The 19,817-nt window shown below is 46.4% G+C and overlaps 1 protein-coding gene across 2 annotated transcripts in view; it reads right to left on the bottom strand.

Moving 5' to 3' along the window:
- The window catches only part of XRCC5 (X-ray repair cross complementing 5), a 519,003-nt gene that overhangs the window by 32,242 nt on the left and 466,944 nt on the right, over window positions 1–19,817 (bottom strand). For both annotated transcript variants that reach the window (XM_085649958.1, XM_085649959.1), the window contains exons 18-19: window positions 10,612–10,708; window positions 5,670–5,737 (exon numbers count right to left, since the gene is read on the bottom strand). In XM_085649958.1, the coding sequence (XP_085506084.1) occupies window positions 5,670–5,737; window positions 10,612–10,708 (165 nt within the window). The remainder of the gene's footprint in view (window positions 1–5,669; window positions 5,738–10,611; window positions 10,709–19,817) is intronic.

Raw genomic sequence — 19,817 nt, 5'->3', positions numbered from 1 at the left:
ACTCTGAGCCAGGCACGGCGACGGAGAAGGACACTGATGTTTATGGCCCTGGAGGCTGTATCTGCTGCATCTAGGGCACAGCGTATAGAGGTATTAGTTATTGTTTATCCCTCTTGGATCAGTTCATTAGCCCTATTCCTGTATTTTTCAGGGAGATGGTGCATGATGGTCTCTAACTCATCATAATGCGCCCTGTCGTATCTGGCCAATAGCGCTTGCGTGTTGGCGATACGCCATATATTGGCAGCTGGTGACGCAGTGCGCTTCCCTGACGTGTCTAGGAGCTTGGACTCTTTGTCAGGTGGTGGTGCTTCGCCTGACAATTTGAGCGCTTCCTAGCTGTAGATACCACTAGGGAATCCAATGGTGCAGGGCCCTTAATGTATGAAGGGTCTGTGGGGGCGGCTTTGTATTTCTCTATACGGGGGTTTAGGACCCTGGCCCTGACTGGGTCTTTAAAAACCTCCGGTGCATGTTTGATTACTCCCTTTAACATAGGTAGAATGGCAGTAGACCTATGTGCATTATCGAAGGTGTCTAGGAGAAAATCTTCCTCCACCGGGTCAGTATGTAACTTCACCCGTGGTAATGTGCCGCCCTTTGTAGTAGGTGATGAAAACCGAACGAATCTTCAGGTGGGGATGGCCTAGATGGGTAAAGGTCATCCTGTGGGACATCTGAGATGTCCGGATTGTTATAGTCGTCCCATGGGTCTGGAGATCCAGTAGGGGTGGGGTCTTGTGGCACATCTACTGGATCATAATAAGGGTCTCCTAGATCATCTGGGACTGGAGACAAGGTTGGAGGACGATGAGGCAGGGGTGGAGAAGGTGGAGGTGGGGAGGGTGGAGGAGGTGGGGAAGGCACTCTGAAAGGGGAGGTAGCAGTGTCCTTCCTCTTTGGAGGTGGAGGTGGAGCTGGTTTGTCCAAGTGTCTCTTTTTTGAAGACAGTGTCAAATGTCCAGTTTTTGGATCCTTGGTAAGTGTCTTTTGCAGAGGATCCGGTGTGAAAAGTTCTTGCGACACTGGTTGTTCGGTCGGCGCCAAAGTTTTCGGGGCCGACGGCTTTTTAGGTTTGTCTAAACCGTGCTTCTTTGGGACCTTCGATTTTTTGGTCGGTGCCGAAGAAGGCTTCGGCACGGGAGTGTCGGTGCCGAGGGCCTTGTGATGTTTGGTCGGCACCGGAAGGGTAGGTTTCGACACCGAAGGCTTTGGTGCTGGGTTCGGTGTGGAGGCCGATCTTTTCTTCGGTGCCGAAGGGTGTTTTTCGGTACCGCTGGTAGGCTGGCTCGAGCCCGAGCTGCCGGAAGGCTTAATAGGCTTCTTTACCGGGCCTGAAGGTGGGGTGTGAGAAGCAGTATCCTTGGTCTTGCCTAGGCCCGAAGGCGAAGGTGTGACCGAAGCCTTTTTGGGTATCGGCGTGGGTGTGGGAGGGGGTATTGTACTCACGACCCTCTGCGCCGGGGTGATGTCCTCCACATCTGAGTTTTCGGCCTCGGAAGCACTGACGAGGTCGTCGTCCTCTTCTTCGATGTTCTGCTGTCCCGGAGCTTCGATGTCGTCCCCGAAGATGTCGACTGGAGCGGAGGTCGAGGAGTGTGCCATGTTGAGTCTGGCCCTTCGATCTCGAATAGTCTTTTTAGATCGAAAAGACTTGCAGGCGGGACAGTCTCGGGCCTCGTGTTCAGGGGAGAGGCAGAGGTTGCACACCTCATGAAGATCGGTGTGGGGAAATTTGGACCCACATCGAGGGCACTTCTTGAAGGGAGTTCTTTCCATCAGCCGAGACCGGAGCCGGAATAGGCCCGAAGACCGCCGTCGACGACCGGAATCGAAGAAGTGCAGAAGAGAAGGTGATTAAGATGATTTATTGTCTGAAGGATCTCGATGAGCGAGGATTTTGCGTCGATCGCTGAACTGGAAAAGTTCAGAACCGGAGCGCGAAGTATTACATCCGAGCCCGATGGCGGAAAAAAACAATCGGAGGATGGAGCCGAAGCCCATGCGCAATACGAACCAAAGGAGGAGTCACCGACCTCGTGACTTCCAAAGACTTTCCAAGAGGAAAAACAAACTGCAAACATCCGGGCCCAACACCAGATGGCGATCTATGCACAGTGTATAATCTGCAGCTCATATGCCTCGAACACAAGATATCCTCAGTTCTGAAAGCAGCACTTAAGTGAAAGAGTGTGGCCAAATACTATGCACAACAGCTCTCAGGGGCACAATGGCTGGGCGCAGTCAACAGCTGAGACAACATTCTGTGCCCAGACCCTACTGTCGTAGTTTCCTTTGACACATTGGTTGGCCATAGCATGTGTAGCCTGAGCCCACCCAAAGACCACACCCATCAGACTCAGAGGACACCAGTATTGGTGCAGGGCATGTTCTAAGGCCAATGCCTCGGCCCACAACCAGCTGCTCAAACCCAGAGGAATTGCCTTCTCCCTTTGGATAGGAGCTAAAGTGTAGCACTGTATCATTAAATAAATTCCCTGAACTGCTCCCAGGACAAACTCATCACCCCCTCGCACCAAGGTCTGCTGGGTATGACCCTCAGCAGGCTCCAGGCTCAGTCCGAACACTGCAGTGTTCAGCTATGTCCAATGTGCTCTATGTGCTGGCACCCTCTCTTCCTCCACTAGATGGCTCTCTGAGTGGATTCTTGCTGCTAAAGTATGCGGTCAATATCCCAAATCACAGCTAGGTTAACTCAGCCTTTCTCCTTCCTGAGGTTGGTAAATTCAATGTTGGTGATCTGAGATTTTATTATTGCCCTTAAGAGGGCATAATGAACTATGAAAATTGTATAAAATTAATGTATTGGAAAAAAAGCATTATATTGGCTGACCTGCCATCTCTTGCAGAGCCATGGGGAAGAGTTGGAGCAGCAGTATCTGCAAAGCACTGTACGATATTGCGGTATGACTTAGATTAGTTCTCTGTTTCAATATTAGTAGGAAACATCCAGAGCATCCTTATGTTGCGGTTTAGGGGTGTAATGCAGACCGCTACATCCCCTGTGGTGCGGGGGCAGAGAAACCATCCTAGGGGCCACTAACATGTCAGGAGGTCCCCCATTCAGCCCACGACCAATGTATATATGGGAGACTTAGGGTCCCCTCATCACATACTGCGGGGGGGAGTGGGGGAGGGGGTCTGCATCATGCCACGGTTAGGTTTTCTACGTTTTCAGTGCCAAAGACTTCTTACAATCCAAGAAAAATAAATAGGTTTACCAGCTTTTTGCAGATCTTTGTAGAAAAGTCACCAGAATCACAGCAGAGCAACACAAAGACAAAACTTGGCTGCCAGTAATTATACAAGGGGGTTGCGATCACAGCACTCCCCTTTGTGACTCAAGTTCTAGTCTACACCCACAAAGAGTTCACGCCACAGGAAAAAATCATTTCTCTCGCTTTCTGCTTCCTTGGCAAAGGCAAAGAAAAACAAAAACTGAAAGCAGAAGCCCCTCTCCATTAACCTTTCGTGCACATGACAACCACCCACCTCACTCCAACCACAGGTCAGATGAATCATACCTGAAGCAGTGAACCAAGCAAGAGTGCAAACATTTACAACTAACCAGCATCTTATACAGTGGCAGCTGCTAGGGAAAAGTTGTGGTGGGGAGGGGGTTGGAAAAAAATAAAAGCGCTCTTACCCGAGTACAGCGGCCGACACTCCTCCTTCCTCCCTGTTCGTGGCTTTCAGCAGCACACAGGCTCCAAGACTCCCTTAAGCCAATTACTAGAGTAACAGCAGCGTCGTGCTTGATCTGAGCGACCTATTTGGTCGTTCAGACAGTGCCTGGGACTATTCTCCACCCAGGCTGTGCAATACAGTCAGGTGGATAAATGCTGAGGGCGCATGACGGTTTGGCTGGCCCAAGACGGCTGGCCAAACCGCCATGCGCACTTGTGGTGCCCACCACAATTCCACCTTCCTGCTCCGTCACATAGCCCAGACCAGCCCCGCCTCATCCTAACCTGGCTCCACACTAAAAATAAAATGATAATAATGTAACGTTATTAACGTTGTGTTATCATTTTACTTTTACCCTGCTCAGACAGCAGTGGGTCGACACTCCACCGCTTTAGCAAAGGAGCCGCCGCTCGACTTATAAATACAGAATTTCAAAGAAACAAATTCTAAACAAAAAAGTAAATGTTGGAGCTTTTCTATCCCCGCTCTCACCCTGGATAGAGTTTTTCCTGCTTTTGGCAAGAGTAAATCTCTGAATGCACTGTGGGAATATAACCTGCCCCCGACACGCTGCCCAGACCTGGGAGCAGGTTTGCTTGCATATCCTATTATACTATACTGTTGCAAATTAATGTGTGAATAAACCACTTTGCAAATGTACATTTGTATTTTGTGAATATGAAATGGTAATTTAAGACTCATAAAATAAGCCATTTGTGGATCCAAGTGCATCTTGGGTGCCTAAACAGCACTGTCAATCAAGTTACTAACCAGGAGCCTCCCAGGTAGGATAATCAAAGTATCTCTCTTTGAGTAGTCTGGCACTCACGCGATTGTAATACTTTTCAATTTGGCCCTTTTTTTTAATTAAATCTTAACAGCAACTCCTCAAGCTTTTCAAGTCCAGACATTCCTCAAATTTACAAACTCATCAACAACATGGAAATGCTTCTCTATCATCTTACCTCTGCTTATCCCACGCAATGCGCCTTGAGCCCTTTCAAACCTTTGGAAACTGATGAAGTCCTTGACCTGGTCCTTAAAACAAAAGTGTCCAAATCTACTGTGGGCCTCTGCCTTAAAACACGATTCCCCCATTCTTGCAGCAGACACAACCAACTTCATCAGTACCGCCCTTCTCTTAGGTATCGTGCCAGGCCCTGTGTAACATGCCGCTACTACTCCCCTTCTGAAAGACACATCAGCAGATCCAGAGCCGATTGCTGCTCTATTTCCAACTACCCTTTTCTGTGAAATCATGGAAAGGGAGTCAATAAGACAACTTCAAGAGCACATGGAACAAAACCAGCTCCTGCATACCCACTAGTATGGATTCTGCCCTGCATTGTGTCCAGACGCCGTCTTGGTCAACATCAGGGAAGAACTCCTTTTATCCTAGGACAAGGATTTCAAAACTGCTCTTATACTTCATGACTATTCAACTTTCGATCATACGCTTTCGCACAGGAGGCAGGCATATCTAAAGCCTGACTGTAATGGATCAAATCATTTTGCACCGCAGACTCATTCAGACCGGCCTTTAACCGTACCCAAAAATAAGAGGGATCATGAGCAAAGAACCCTGGGAAGGGTTCACTTACCTATTTAATTGAGCTCCCATTTTACCATCAACAAAATTCTGAAAGTGAAGCTAACCAACAAATCTCGCCCAAGCCAATTCGAAATGCAATTGTTGGATTAGACGTCTGCGACAAGAAACAATTACAACTGATGTAGCAAAAACAATAAACTAAAAGCTTCTTTAACTATTTTACTACGATGTTTTAAAAAGAGTGTTTTTGGTCATATTGTACAGAAACAATTGTGGCTGGTATTTTGTGAACACCAGTGGTTGTGGTATACAGTGTTGAAGTATCACCCATGAGAGCATGGCAACTGGCACCATCCTGCAATGAAAAAGACTAGCGGGTAATACCCAAAGAAAGTACACAGTATCGTACCTGCTTGGCTTCCTCGCTAGAGACGGTGCTTCCTTCTGCTTCCATTTTAGTAATCAAGGAAATGCCATCTAAAAACACAAATCATTAGATAAACGTAACAGCAAGAGTTTAAATCTCACAGTGGCCTAGAAAGATCAAAACACATCTGCATTTGTCACGAGACAGTTTTAGGCACTGGTAAAAGTTCATGTGCCACAGTTGTACCAGATCAGATCCTGACTTCATGCCATGTTGTTATCACAGTATAAGGGGCTGCACTTTGAGGAAGGTAAATGCTCATTTAAACAGACCCCACCGTGGCTATTGCCCTTTTAAGCGGACCTTAGGCTACAGCAGAAGTCTAAAAGATACAAATAAGATCCTCACTCAGGCAAAACACACCTCCACTGAAAGAAATCCATGGAGAAGAAATGTAGCTCTGAAAGAAGTGGTAAAATGAGTCTAACGGCACCAGTGGGGAAGGTACCCTGACAACCACTAGTCAGGACAGGGTAGACATGCACCACTTGTAGACGAAGGTGGGCAACAATTGCCTTTAGCGCTTATTTTCTTGCAGACCAATGTGGGGGAACAGGATGTTAGCTGTTTTCATGGCATCCTACCACAGTGGCACACTAGACCTCTTGGAGGATCTCAAACATAAAATAGGCCCAAGGACTGTGGGCAGTGGAGAAGAATGTTTCTGATAGAGATGTCTAGTCACAGATTCCTCACCTTTTGAATATTCCCCAGTTGTCAGACTGGATCAGGAAACTTCAGTAGTACCTCGACGCACCCTCAGGTGTGCTCTGCAGCTCCGTACTGGCACCGTTCCACACTGGAAAGGACTATTGGGGTCGATATCCTATTTTTCGGTTAGATTCACAGATTTGAAGCTCCCTGCTTGTCTTTCATATATTTCTTAAAACTTTTTCCAGTGAGCAAGCGATGTCACCCCCCAAAACAACAGGTTTCAAGCCATGTATAGACTGTTGCAAACAAATGTCAGCGACAGATCCCGACCAGTTATACCTGTTTAGTCCCTTTCTCGCTCCCAGAGTTGAAGCTGCTCAAGAGGTCGATCTCTGTCGAGGTTAAAAGCATCAGGTAAGTCTAAGTAGAAACACAACAAATTGAAACAGGATTCCGCTTCTTCGCGTCACCCGCATTCACCTGAGCAGGTACGGGGGCAGTGCCACAATTCTTGATCTCACTCCCGAAATCAGTCGACATTGCTGGAAATCCTGCAATTAATTCCAACACAACCAGAGTTTCCGGGCTGTCAGCCGCACCACAACAGATCGAACAGTTCTGCAAGGTCATGCTCTGGCTCCTTGCTGAATCCCTCTGGCACGCCTTTGGGCCCCGGGGAGTCGATAGGCCTTTCATCTGAGATAACAACGGCAGGAATGCCCCCTGGCACCAGTTGGACCCTCTGAGCCCAACTTGCCTACGGCTCAAATTCCGACCCTGTATCTGGCACCATGACCAACACCAGTCTCTGGCTCTTTAACACCGATGTAAACTACATGAACACTGGAGAAGGTCCTGATTGTTTTCTCAGACGCACAGTCGACGTTGGCCTGACCTCAATTGAAGTTACACCTGATTCCACCCAAGGCAGATCTTCCCCTCCGCTTGCTTTGCCACACCTACCCCAAAAAGGAAACAATACACGTCACATTCGCTTTTTGGGACAGGCTCGGACAAGGACTATGATTAGGCGATGAGTTCACTCAACCCTACCAGAATAATCATTGGTATGAGGACCTATAGGAAGCTAGTGATCTTGATACCTCCCCTGAAACCGCTCTCTTCTCACTCCCTTGACCTGCCACAGAGGAATCTTCTTCCTATGCCATGGTGATGCGTAGAGCGGCTGAAGTCCTTCACCTCCAACTCCCCACCATGAAGGTTAAGACCAATGCCTTGACGAAATCCTCGAACCAAGGAAAAGATTTTCAGAGCCACACTCTTCCATCTGATGCGGATACCTTATTGGGGGCGAAGGCCAAACCTTGCTCCTGTCACCTCAGTCAATCGAAAAATAGCTAGGCGGCATTGCCCTGTTTCAGGCGCCCCTGCTTATCTTTCACAGCACCCTTCGCCTGACAGTCTGGTGGCACAAGTTTACACAAGTCACCGAAATCATAACACCTTCCATACCCCTCTCCCTTATTGGGAATCTAAACAGGTAGAAACATTTGGCAAATGTGTGTTTTCATCTACCAGTCTGGCATTCAGTACCGTGAAAGCCAGTTGCCTGTTGGGTCCTTACTTGCACGCCCCTCTGGGATTTGGTGGCACAAGTCCTTCCTGGTGCACCTGAAGACCTTTGGCTTGTTCTCACTAAGGCGATGCACAATGGCTGGGATGCGGCCAAGTTCACGATTCAGTGAGGCTTGGACACCCATGCTTCCATTGGGTGGGCTATAGGCATCACCATTGCCATTTGCCACCACCGGCAACAGTTCCACCACTCCTTTGAAGCTTTGGCCACGTGGCCCCAGTCCAGCCTCCACAGGGAAACCAGCAGTTTTGCTGTCAGGCCGTTTTGCCTAGTGCCCCTGTGGCCAAGGTCAAAGAGCTGTTCAGTCTTCTGCCTCAACTGAGAAATCACTTTAGCGTGCATTTACAGGAGCACAGCCGGACAGTCGGGTTCTACAGATTATTCACAGGATCAATGTCCTACTTTTTCTTTCTTCTCTGTTGTATCTTTCACTATCCCCCTCCCCCCAGTGGCTGACTGAGAACCATCTCTCCATTTCGCATCAGAAAGAGGGGCCATTTTCGGTCGTTGCATCTCTTTTGGGTTGGGACGGCCACCTGGGAGAGGCGGTGATCAGAGGACTCTAGTCTTCAGCAGAGTCCCAGGTCCTTATCAACCACCAGGAGCCGAAGACTAAATGCTTGGCGCTGGAAGCCTTCCGTCCATCCATCAAGGGGAGGCTGGTTCAGGTGCTCAAAGATAACACCACTGCTATGTGGTACTGCAACAAAGAGGGAAGGATGGGGTCACAGACCCTGTTATATAACAAATATATCCACGGGTCTACATATATCGTTTCAGCAATAAGAAATCTAAGACTCTTATTGCTGAAACGATATATGTAGACCCATGGATATATTTTTTATATAATTGTGAGTTTTTGGGGTAGATTATCCATGCTAGGTCTTTAAAATTACCTCAGACCCTATCTAAATTGTAGTGTTTTTGTCACAGACCCTGTGCCAGGAGGTCTTGCGCCTCTAGAAATGGCTGGACTACCAAGGAATTTTCCTGATGGTGAACTACCAGGAAGGATCTTTGAATTCCAGGTCAGACCAGCTCAGCTGTCGATGCCTAGTGGATCAAGAGTGGCAAGAGGCCTCTTCTGTGAATGGGGAGAACCTTGGCAAGATCTGTTCGGCACCATAGAGAACACTAAATGTTGGCACTTCTGCGAGTTTGAAGTCTCTTTCTCTCTCTTGCTCTCTCTCTCTGTCTGAGAAGTGTTACACCTCTTGTATAACTCTGGACTCCGGTATGCCTTTCCACGATTCCACTCCGGCCCAGAGTTCATGAAGATCAGGAACAATCGGCTCTAGTGATGCTACTGGCTCGCGATTGGGCACAGAGAGTTTGGTATCCAGAGCTCCCGGACTTGAGCATCTGTCCTCCGATCAGGCTGCCACCCTGGAAAGACCTGCTGTTGCAGCGTTTCCGAAAGTAGTTTCATGTTCATGACTTCCTTAAAAAAACATATAGACCAAAATATCAGAGAACACCAAGGAAATACTTCACCTTGGAGCTTCTTTTCGTTGGGTAAGTCACCCTTGGCATTAGGACCAATAGGGTTCCATAAAGGTTGAGAAGGCCAGGTGGCACTGAGATCCCTATGGCATGCGGATCCACTGGAACTGGGCAACTGTGACGGACGTCCTGAGCAGAAGGTATCAGTACTGAAGGTGCCAGAAGCATGCGTGTCGAGGGGGTATTAAATGTGTCCCTCATAAGCCCTTTAACTGGGTACCACTTTTTGGGGATTCGGAAAGGTCCTGCCTTGGATGGACCAAAACCCAGGGCCGAAGCAGGAAAAGCCGCCCTAGTGAGGAAAGTAGATTAGTCCTTCATTGCATGAAACGAGACCGCCAAACAGGGGTCAAAATATGCAATACATTTTACAGGCACTTCTGATTAGGAAAATAAGGCAATATTTCACCCTTTCAGAGCCACAGTAACCACCAGCATGTTCTCAAGAGCTGCAAATCATGCCTGTGATAAAACTGCACCCAAGAGAAACCACTTGAGTGCACAGCAGGCAAACGGCTCCGTGTCTCTGGGGCAGTAGTTCCTGCTTGATACACTGTGGCCAATGGACAAAAGCAACAGACAACCCTAATACAGCAAAGAACATCAGTTTCAAATGCGGTGATGGGTTACAATGCCCAGCACCGTTCCTGCACGGTTGAACTGCCAATCAAAATGTCAAACACACACCAGTATTGATGTTAATAAGGGGAGGGGGCGGATCAGGGGTGGGTCGGAGGTCAGAGCTGAGCGTGCCTGGACAGGTGCGGTTACTTGTTACACTCAGGTTAGTAGCCTTACAAGTGAGGTCTCATACATAAAACGACCCCTCTGGCTTCAGATACTGCAGTGGCGGGCACATATATAAAGCACACATTTCCCCCCTTGTATACACATTGCCCTGCAGCGTGCGTTGTATTGCCATGCCAGTTTAAATGCCACCTTGCATCAGTTTGTAAAGCCCGCATCGACATGCATTTTCCCCAAAAAGCACTGGTATTACAATCCCCACAGGAGTCTGAAGGAAGGGAAGCTACACGCACCAGCAGACCTCACAAGGTGCCATCGCAGCTAGTGCCTAGAAGACCACAGGCAGTCAGCGCGCTCCCACCGCACGCCACAATGACTAGTCTGACCCTCTTCTAATACATGCCAGAAGCTGTTCGTTGTTACCTTGCACAATGATGTCCCAGAAGTCGCTCAGCGTCCGCTCCTCCACCCGGTCTTTCAGGACGCGCAGAAAGGAGTTGAACTGCTCGGCCTTGGAGAGCTGAAAGGAGAGGGGCAGGACACGGTTAGCACGGCGCGTCCCTCCCTCCCAGGCGAGGCCCGGCGCGGCCTTCGGCGTCGGAAGGATGCAGCCACTCAAAGCACCGAGCGAGGGCACTCCATGGAGGGGAGATGCGGCGAGTCAAAGGCTTCTTTGTGAGCCCTAACGGTGGAAGGACGCCCCCCCTGCCCCCCCCGAGGCCGCCCTCTTTGTCTGCTGCCTGCATGTTGATTTGTAATTGTTCTCTACCTGGGTTCTTGATGTGAAGGCTGTTCTGCAATTATTACATCGAAAAACAGCATAAAGGGCGGACAATAAGCAAATAGGAAAACAGGAAGACACACTTGTAATAGGATCATAAGTAAGAGAAAAAAAAAGGAAGACACTTGTAATAAAATAGGTAATAGGTAAACAGGATGACACACATAATGGAACATAGTGGATAGGAAAGCAACAAGACGCATTTAATATGAAAACAGGAGACTCACAGGTAATAAAAGAATACATAATAGGAAACCAAGGAAGGCATTTGCCACCTTGACTGTACCCGCCCAGCTCTAATGACGGACGGAGCAGCACACACATGAGCCGCAAGCCATTTTGGCCTTCAAGGAGGGGACGCAATGTTCTGTGGGTAATTCCTTAAGTTTGTGTGCATTTCAGATGCAAAATTAGCAAAGATTGAGTTATAAAGGAGCTCTCTTTTACAATCCGATCCGGCACCAAATTGACTGATCTAGTATCATGATGCCAGCCCAGGTCAAACAGGATTACTTTAGAAGCAATCCCAGAGTCATTGGATGATCATCCAACTACTCTAGAAGTCATTTTCACATCATCAGACATCATCAAGCTCTTGAAGTCATCAGCAGAGTTTAGAAACTTGAGCTCGATGACTTGTGGATGACTTGAAAATGAGCATCTGATGACTTCACAAGGTGTGACTATTCCTGATGACTTCAGGAGGATTTAAGAATGAGTATGCGATGACTTCACAAGGTGTGACTATTCCTGATGACTTCAGGAGGATTTAAGAATGAGTATGCGATGACTTCACAAGGTGTGACTATTCCTGATGACTTCGGGAAGATTTAAGAATGAGTATGCAATGACTTCACAAGGTGTGACTATTCCTGATGACTTTAGGAGGATTTAAGAATGAGTATGTGATTACTTCACAAGATCCAATTGTGCTTGATGATTTGAAAATAAACATCCAAATCTCCACAAGCATCATTTCTTCTTAACATGATGAAATTGCTCCTTATGTTTTGAGAATGATTATACTTCTAGTGCAAGAGGTAAACACCCATTACAACTAATCTTTTACCACTACTACCATCACCCCGCCTACCATCACAATGCAACTACCATTACTCGGCAATGCCATTACAACGCATGGCATTACAATGCATATGCATTTACCACACATGCTTTTACAACGAAATTTGTTGTAAATGCATGAATGGTAGAAGCATATGTGATTTATATGTAAGTATAAGGTATGTATAGGGTTTGGGTTTTGGAGTGTAGGGTTATATGTTTTGGGGTTCAGGGGTAATTTTAGGGTTAAGGCGTTTGGGGTGCTGGGGTATTTATAGGGTTCAGGGTGGGTTTAGGTTTTGGGGTGTCTGGGTATTTTTAGGGTTAAGGGCATGTTCGGGTTTTGGGATACTGGGGTATTTTTAGGGTTCAGGGTGGGTTTAGGTTTTAGGTGCAGGGGTATTTTTAAGTGGCATGGTGGATTAGGGTTTTGGGGTGTAGGGGAATTTTTAGGGTTCAGGGTGTGTTTGGGTTTAGAGGTGCTGGGGGATTTTTAGGGTTCAGGGTGGGTTTAGGTTTTGGGGTGCAGGTTTATTTTTAGTTGTCAGGGGTAGTTTTAGGGTTAAGGACATGTTTGGGTTTTGGGGTGCCCAGGGTATTTTTGGGGTTCAGGGTGGGTTTAGGTTTTGGGGTGCAGGGGTATTTTTAGGGTTCAGGGTCGTTGTAGGTTTTGGGGTGCAAGTTTATTTTTAGTGGTCATGGCTAATTTTAGGGTTAAGGGTATGTGTGGGTTTTGGGGTGCAGGGGTATGTTTAAGGTTTAGGTTTTGGGGTGCAGGTTTATTTTTAGTGGTCCGGGGTGGGGTTGTGAATGATGAGATTTTAATGGTATTGCTATTCACACAGCAATTGGTGACAATGCGCAGCTTGGACCAATCGTGGCCAGTTCCTTCAGCTATTGCTCCCGGCTTCCATCTGCAGGGCTGTATAACTTCTCTCTTCAGAGCTACGAAACGCAACTTCAGCCAGCCAGGCGGTGCTCCGCGCTCATGCTCAGGCGCGAGCCTGCTTCAAAACAAGCACTGCTGGCAAACTGCGCAGCACATGCGAGCTGTGTTGCGTGTTTAGGCAGCTTTAGAGGGAAATGGATTTGGAAGTCTTGAAGAAGGGGCTTCAATACAAGGAAGAGCCCGTGCTTCATTTTGTTATTTATTTTCTCGGCCGGATTCGCGCATATGGTACGGTGCACATTACAAGGAGAAAAACGTGACGACGTGCAATTTACAAGATAAAATACTGAAATACATGACAGGCACTCAAACGTAAATAAAAAAAATTCAGAATCTCCTTTTTACTGCATAATGAACACCATTTACATATTACTGCATTTTCAACTCTGCAATTAAACCTACAGTGCATGCATTAGCGGAGACTTCAATGCTAGAAGGCCTGGGTGCTATGCCAATAACTCTAACACAAACAAATGCGAGACCGATTGCATTTTCAATATAGCGCAACTCATCCCAATGCAGAGTGTTACAGCGCTTAACATAACATACACATTATCCATGAAAAAGAAATCAAGGAAGTGTGCAAATCAATGTAATATACATATCAGAGCACTATTGCTTAATTAAGTGGTACATTTATGCTCACAACATTGTATAAAATGCACACCATGTATGTTGCGATATCATGGGTAACAAACCAGAAGAGGGTAGCAACAAAATAGAGGTTCAACAATCCCACCCCCGAGAACAATGGGTGAGTTCTTTACAAAAACACCTAATAATTAGAAAACACTACTAAAATTCAACAACTGGGCCCCAAACACATAAGTATGAAGTTAGTGTATAGCACAGTCAGTTATGTTCTTGTTTTCAATTATTTAATCACACTAAGTATGTAGCTATACATAGGAGCTTGGTGACTTGCGACCTTTCAAAACATCACACATCAAATGTCACTGCTCGCGCTAGTACTAATGTTTAGCTATGCCCCACTTGGCATCCCTGTCTGAGGCAACAGATGCTGCTTTGTGTCACGGAGGACCCATTAATCGCTCCGGCTTTCCAGAAGTCAGTAGAGTCTGAGTCGCTGACTGTTTTACATTAACCTTGGCCTTTCTTTGATAAAGAAGGAATGCAAAAATGTTTTTTCGTTTTGTTTATGCTTAAAATTCAATGAACATGCCATGAAACCTGTGATTGTTACGCGCTAAAAGAATACTTGGCTGCATTAGCACAGAGGATATACTTAAGTCACTTAAAATGTATACTAAGAAACGGCGAAAACAACGAATAAATACAATACTCCGCATAGAATATTTTTTAATTCAAATTCAGCTTTGCAAAACAAAGGGAATAATTCACTATTTCTGCACTACTTGCAGCTACATTGTGGTCATACCTGAATGCAGGTTAGTTGCAAATAAAAACAATTGGTCTTGAGCGATTTGCACAGAATCACAGGATTCTGAGCCTCCCGCGGAGACTTACACTGTACCCAGCTTCAAAGTCGGCCGCTGTCTTTTCATTCCTTAATTGCTTGCATCACGTTTTCCCAGCCCCTCCTGCCTCGGAGCAGCACTACAGGCTACCTTTGGGCTCGTTTTGGTAGGATCCAGGCCTACCATGCCGCACCCGTCCCTGGTTGGAACGGAAGCGGAAGCTGAGTTGTACAGTACTACTCTGTGTCCGACCGAGTGAGGAGACCGGGTTATGTGCACACGGATCGGGCTGCACCGGGAAAGAAGCAAAGTGCTCCATTTCTTAGGTATTTTTTTCGTGGGGCTGAGGGTGCAGGCGAGAAGATGTGGAAGTGAGGTGGGTGTGATTTCCCGCCACTTTGGAGTACTCTGCCGCGCTTTTGTTTGAAAGGCGGGAACCCGCCTTTTTTTAAGATGCGGCGCTGTAATGCAGTGCTTTATGCATACATGCCAACATTTCAGAAGAGCAAAGTGGGAGATTCTTTACAAAAAATCGGGAGAATGGGGCCTTGGATCGGGTTACTATCATGTATGGGCTTTGGAAGTGAGCTGCTGCAGGATCGGACATTTGAAACGCAAATGTACGTTTTTTTCTTACCTTTCAGAAGCATGGGGCGCAATGGCAGGCAGAGAGAGGGTTATGCAAGTGTTCTGCACTCACTGGCCTGGCAGGTTGCTGGCAGTGCATATACCAACCCCCCTCCCCCCGTGTGGCAGCCCAGGCACACACACAGTCACCCTCGAGTACTTCACATATCTTTAAAAGATAATTCGCTTGTTAATGGGGCTTTGTTGGTTTTTCACCCCTTCTAGAGCCCCTGCATCGCTACTCTGACTATTGCTGGAAGAATTAGCACGTTACACAATACCACGCCATGTCTGCTGAAACCCCGAGGACTCGGGTTTTTGCTTGCAGAATCGGGGGGGGGGGGGGCTGGAGACTAGCCTTAAAATCGGTAGTCTCCCGCCTGAATCGGGAGGGTTGTCATGTCTGGTATGTGAGTGAGCTGGAGGTAGGATTCCGCTTCTCACTTAACTTTACCAAATGTTGGGGCTTTTCTTGGAGATGGGTATTGGATCCCATAATTTGTAGACATTTGGGACGCTGCAGGTAACTTCCTATTGAGGCAGTATGTGTGAGTTCCCTTTGCAACATCGGTGCTTCAGGCTCAGATCAATTACATGCTCTATTAATAAAAATCATGTGTGGTGGCGATTGAAGTTGGGATTTTTTTTCGCCATACCCAGTCTTCGGTATGGCCTCACAGTTACACCTGCACACTTTGAAACTGGGTGCCCGGGTTCCAGTCCTAGCGTGGGATCCCCATCCTGTGATTCTGGGCATAACACTTAATAGCTGGGCATTATGTAGGAAAGTTGCGATGATATGATGAGCTGTTTTAGTTGCCTAGTGAAAACCTAGCTGTTCATGGCTACATTTTATTCATTTGACTAATTTTTTTCATTTTCTGCCTGCCCCATGCGTGCAGTATCACCGAGTAGGCCTCCGAGCTTTCATGACAAGAAGCAGATGTCTTCAGAGAATTCTTTTCAAAGGGGCTTTCTGGGATTTTAGCAGGCAATGGTTCCCAACATAAAAACTTTGCAAACCATGTCAAGAGCATTAATCTAGAAGTAACCTCCCCATTCCACAGCCATTCATCTGTCATTTTATTGTATTTGACCTTATTGGTTAATTGTTTCGGGGGGAAAACGTCACCAGGAAAGGAAAAATAGGCAGAGAGAATAATAATAATAAATATAATTCTCTCTGCCTATTTTCCTTTCCTGGTGACTTTTTCATAGGTTTTCACTGAGCCAATTAACTAATAAAGTAAAACTTATTCATGGCAGAAAACCCTGTCACGTTGAATGAATCACTATTGTGTGTCTGGGCAGCAGAGCTATGCATATGGTGAAGCCCAGCAATGATACAGGCCTGTCCTCCCTAAACTTCATATATTTTATTTCTAGACATATATATTATAGAGCGGAGGCATACATCCTTTTCCTGTCACCTGCACTATGTTCTTTTCTTCCTTCAAATTTCACCAAGCTCCTTTTATATTATCCAGTCTTTCTCAACTCTCCCCTCACAAAGGGGCATATTATCAAGGTCCGGCGTTAAAATTATCACCGCTTTAGCGACAGAAAACTGGCGCTAAAGCGGCGATAATGGGCTTGATAATATGCCGCAGAGCATTCCAGTAGAAGCCCATGTTGACACCAGAACATGGGCTTCTATGGGAATTCTCGACGGCATATTATGAAGCCCATTATCGCCGCTTTAGCGGCAGTTTTCTGCTGATAAAGCGGCGATAATTTTAACGCCGGACCTTGATAATATGCCCTACCTACTTTTCACCTTTCTTTATTTCTTGCCCACTTTCTTTTCTAACCTTTTTCACGCTTCCTTTTCCAGATCTCCTTTTTCCCTTACATGCCTTTACCACTTTTAATTATCAGCCTCCTTTCTCGCACTCCAGTTTCTGCTATTACCAGTTCTCTTCACTCTTCTCGTTCCTTTCTGTACCCTATCCGTCTTTACCACTCCGATATCTCTTCCTTTCTTCCTCTCCCTTTTATCTGTGTTTAGGTCGAGCCTATGCAGCGCATGCGCTGCTGCGAGGCATGCAGTATTGGAGGATGGCTTTAAGGTCCTGCCCACTCTCCGCACATATTTTTAATTGGCTTGTGTCAATGTCCTTCATAAATGCTGCCTTCCGAGTCGTTATTAGGCTTGTTAGTCCCTTCTTGATTTAGCCTTGTCTGCATTTGTTACCGTCCATAACAATTGGACCTTTTACTTGTCTCGCTACACGGTCTGCTTTATCTTGGCTGTGAGCACTATTTTGTTTAATGATTTGCCCCTACACCACATCACATCACGCCGTCCGCTTTTATTTTAGCTGCGCAGTCTGCTTCAAGTATAGCAGTCGTGCTTACTTTTTTTGTTTGTACGCTTTTATATTTACAAATGCACGCCGCCTTTATATTTACTAAAAGCGCTCGCTGCAGCGACACGCTTTAACTTTTGGTGTGAAAACCTTTTTTAAAAAGCTTACTGCTGACATTGAATTTAAGTTTTATACAATACTCAGCACCGCGCTTTATGTTTAACATAGCAGCCGCGCAGCTTTCTTTTATGCTGCGAGGCTGAAATAACTCGCCTTTTAAAACATTATTTGCTTTATACTATGGAGATACCTTTTACATTTTTGTGCAGTACTGGTATCACCCAGAACCGTTTGCTCATCAAGATTCAGCTGCCCAGCCCTCACCCAGCATTTTAAGGAGGGAAGGGGGTCACATGGTCCCCGCCCCGGGACCACATTCCCCCAGGCCCTGACCTTTATTTTTGTATTTATTTTTACATAGGAGGTGGGACACGCAGCCCCCCTCAAGGGGCTGATTTTTGCCTCCGGGAAACCATTGCCCGGGGCCTGGCTTCTAGACTGGGTGCCCTAGTCCCACCCAAGGCAACCATGGGGATCAACGGGGAGCCTTGGGGTGGCGGTCCCAGGGCTATTTAAGGCTCCAGGAGGGGGGGTGTCATTTCTTCTTTTACTGTCAGTAAGTGGGAGGGTGGGCGGAGGGAAAACAGGGCTGTCTGTTTAGTAGTAATATGTAGCAGTATTCTGCGTTTTTATCGGGGTCCTTAGAGCTTTTGGCCCCAGTGTCACTGCACCTGCTGCACCATTCAAATCAAGCCCCTTTTATCTGCAATGTACCTGCCTTTATAGTAGTAAAATATTGCAATATTAAGTCATGACCTTGTTGTCTGCTAGGCGAGTGCACTTGTGACTGCCTGTTTTGTAGTAAAATATTGCAATATTAGGTGTTTAGCATGGTCCCTAGAGCTATTGGTTCTGGTGCTACTGCACCTGCTGCACCATTCAAATGATGACCCTATTGCGTGCTTGATAAATGTATTTGTAACTGCCTTGTTTAGTAGTAACATTTAGCAGTGATCTGGGTTTGGTGGGGTCCCTACACGTTTTGGCCCTGGTGCCATTGCACCTGCTGCTCTTTTAAAATAAAGTCCCTGATAACTGCAAGGTAATTTCAATTTTGACTGCTTGTTTAGTAGTCAAAATAGCAATATTGGGTGTTTAGAGGAGTTATGACAACTTTTGGGACCGGTGCCACTGCACCTGCTGCACCATTCAAATCATTACCCTGTTGTCTTCAAGGTAACTGCACTTGTGGCTGCCTGTTTAGTAGTAAAATATAGCATAGCTCTTGTATATTTAACTTTATTTTTAATGTGCAATGTTTATTACAACATTTAGAATTTGATCACAATGACCAAACAGATTATGTTGAAAAAATTGAAAAGGTATTTGCTCAGGATCACACAATTTGTTCAATAATGCTTAGGTCATTATGGTACCAGTAGTTACTGGTTGTGTTTTTATATTTGAGTTTACTTACGTGTTCTGATGGTTCTGACCGTGGCCCTATTGGCCTGGTCCTGTATATAATCTCCTGTGAATATTGCCTAGTGCCAGTTGGCACAGTGTAAATGTGTGATTATGTTTCTAATGTGTTTTATGATAATACAAAGGCCATTTTTGATATAACCTTGTGTGGAGTTTCTTTTGTAGGCGTCTCTCTCCCAGTTGTCTCCTGCAGTCTACCCAAAGGACTCGCGTCTACTTCTCCCAGGAGTACTAATCGGGGAACTGCTGCTGTCTACGTGAGGGGAAAAGCAAGGCAGCCTGGAGCACCATTTGGCATCGTGACAGCAGTAAAAGGTAATCTAGAAAAACATTTAAGGCTCTGAGTGCCTGAGGGAGTAGTGTTGCTCCCATTGCCAACACTGGTGATATGCTGATCCTCACATAATGGTTTTCCTTGGCAACTAGGCAACCATTGCATGATGCCCAACCATTGGAAAACTTTGGCCCAGTCATAAAGAGGGTCATTCTTGGCCATATGTGAGCACGCATGATATGTTGGCTACCTCTGGTATTATTTTTATATTGGAAAAAGTGTATGAAAGCAAAAAGTAAACCTTTGTATTGTGATGCTGTCCTTCTGTAACTCTACTAGGCCCCACTCCTGGTATCAGGGCTGCTTCACTGAACGCAAACCAAAAAACGTGGCACTATTTATTTTCTTTTGTCCCCCTAAACGCTACTGTGTAACATAGGCTAGTTCTGTGGGTGAAGCCAGAGTATGAAGCACGGACCAGTGACCCCGTATAAATGTGAGCTCTTTTGTCTGGCACAGACCAGTGCTCCACATCTAGTGTAAGTAGCATGAATTAAATGTGTTCTATGCAGCTAACCACTGATATATGGTATTTGAGCCTATGTTATGCACCTTCGACCAGGGCCCTGCTTTTTCTTAGCCT

This window comes from Triturus cristatus, chromosome 3_2, assembly GCF_964204655.1.
Source record: "Triturus cristatus chromosome 3_2, aTriCri1.1, whole genome shotgun sequence".
Taxonomy (NCBI): Eukaryota; Metazoa; Chordata; class Amphibia; order Caudata; family Salamandridae; genus Triturus; species Triturus cristatus.
This window is presented reverse-complemented; position numbering and strand designations above follow the sequence as displayed.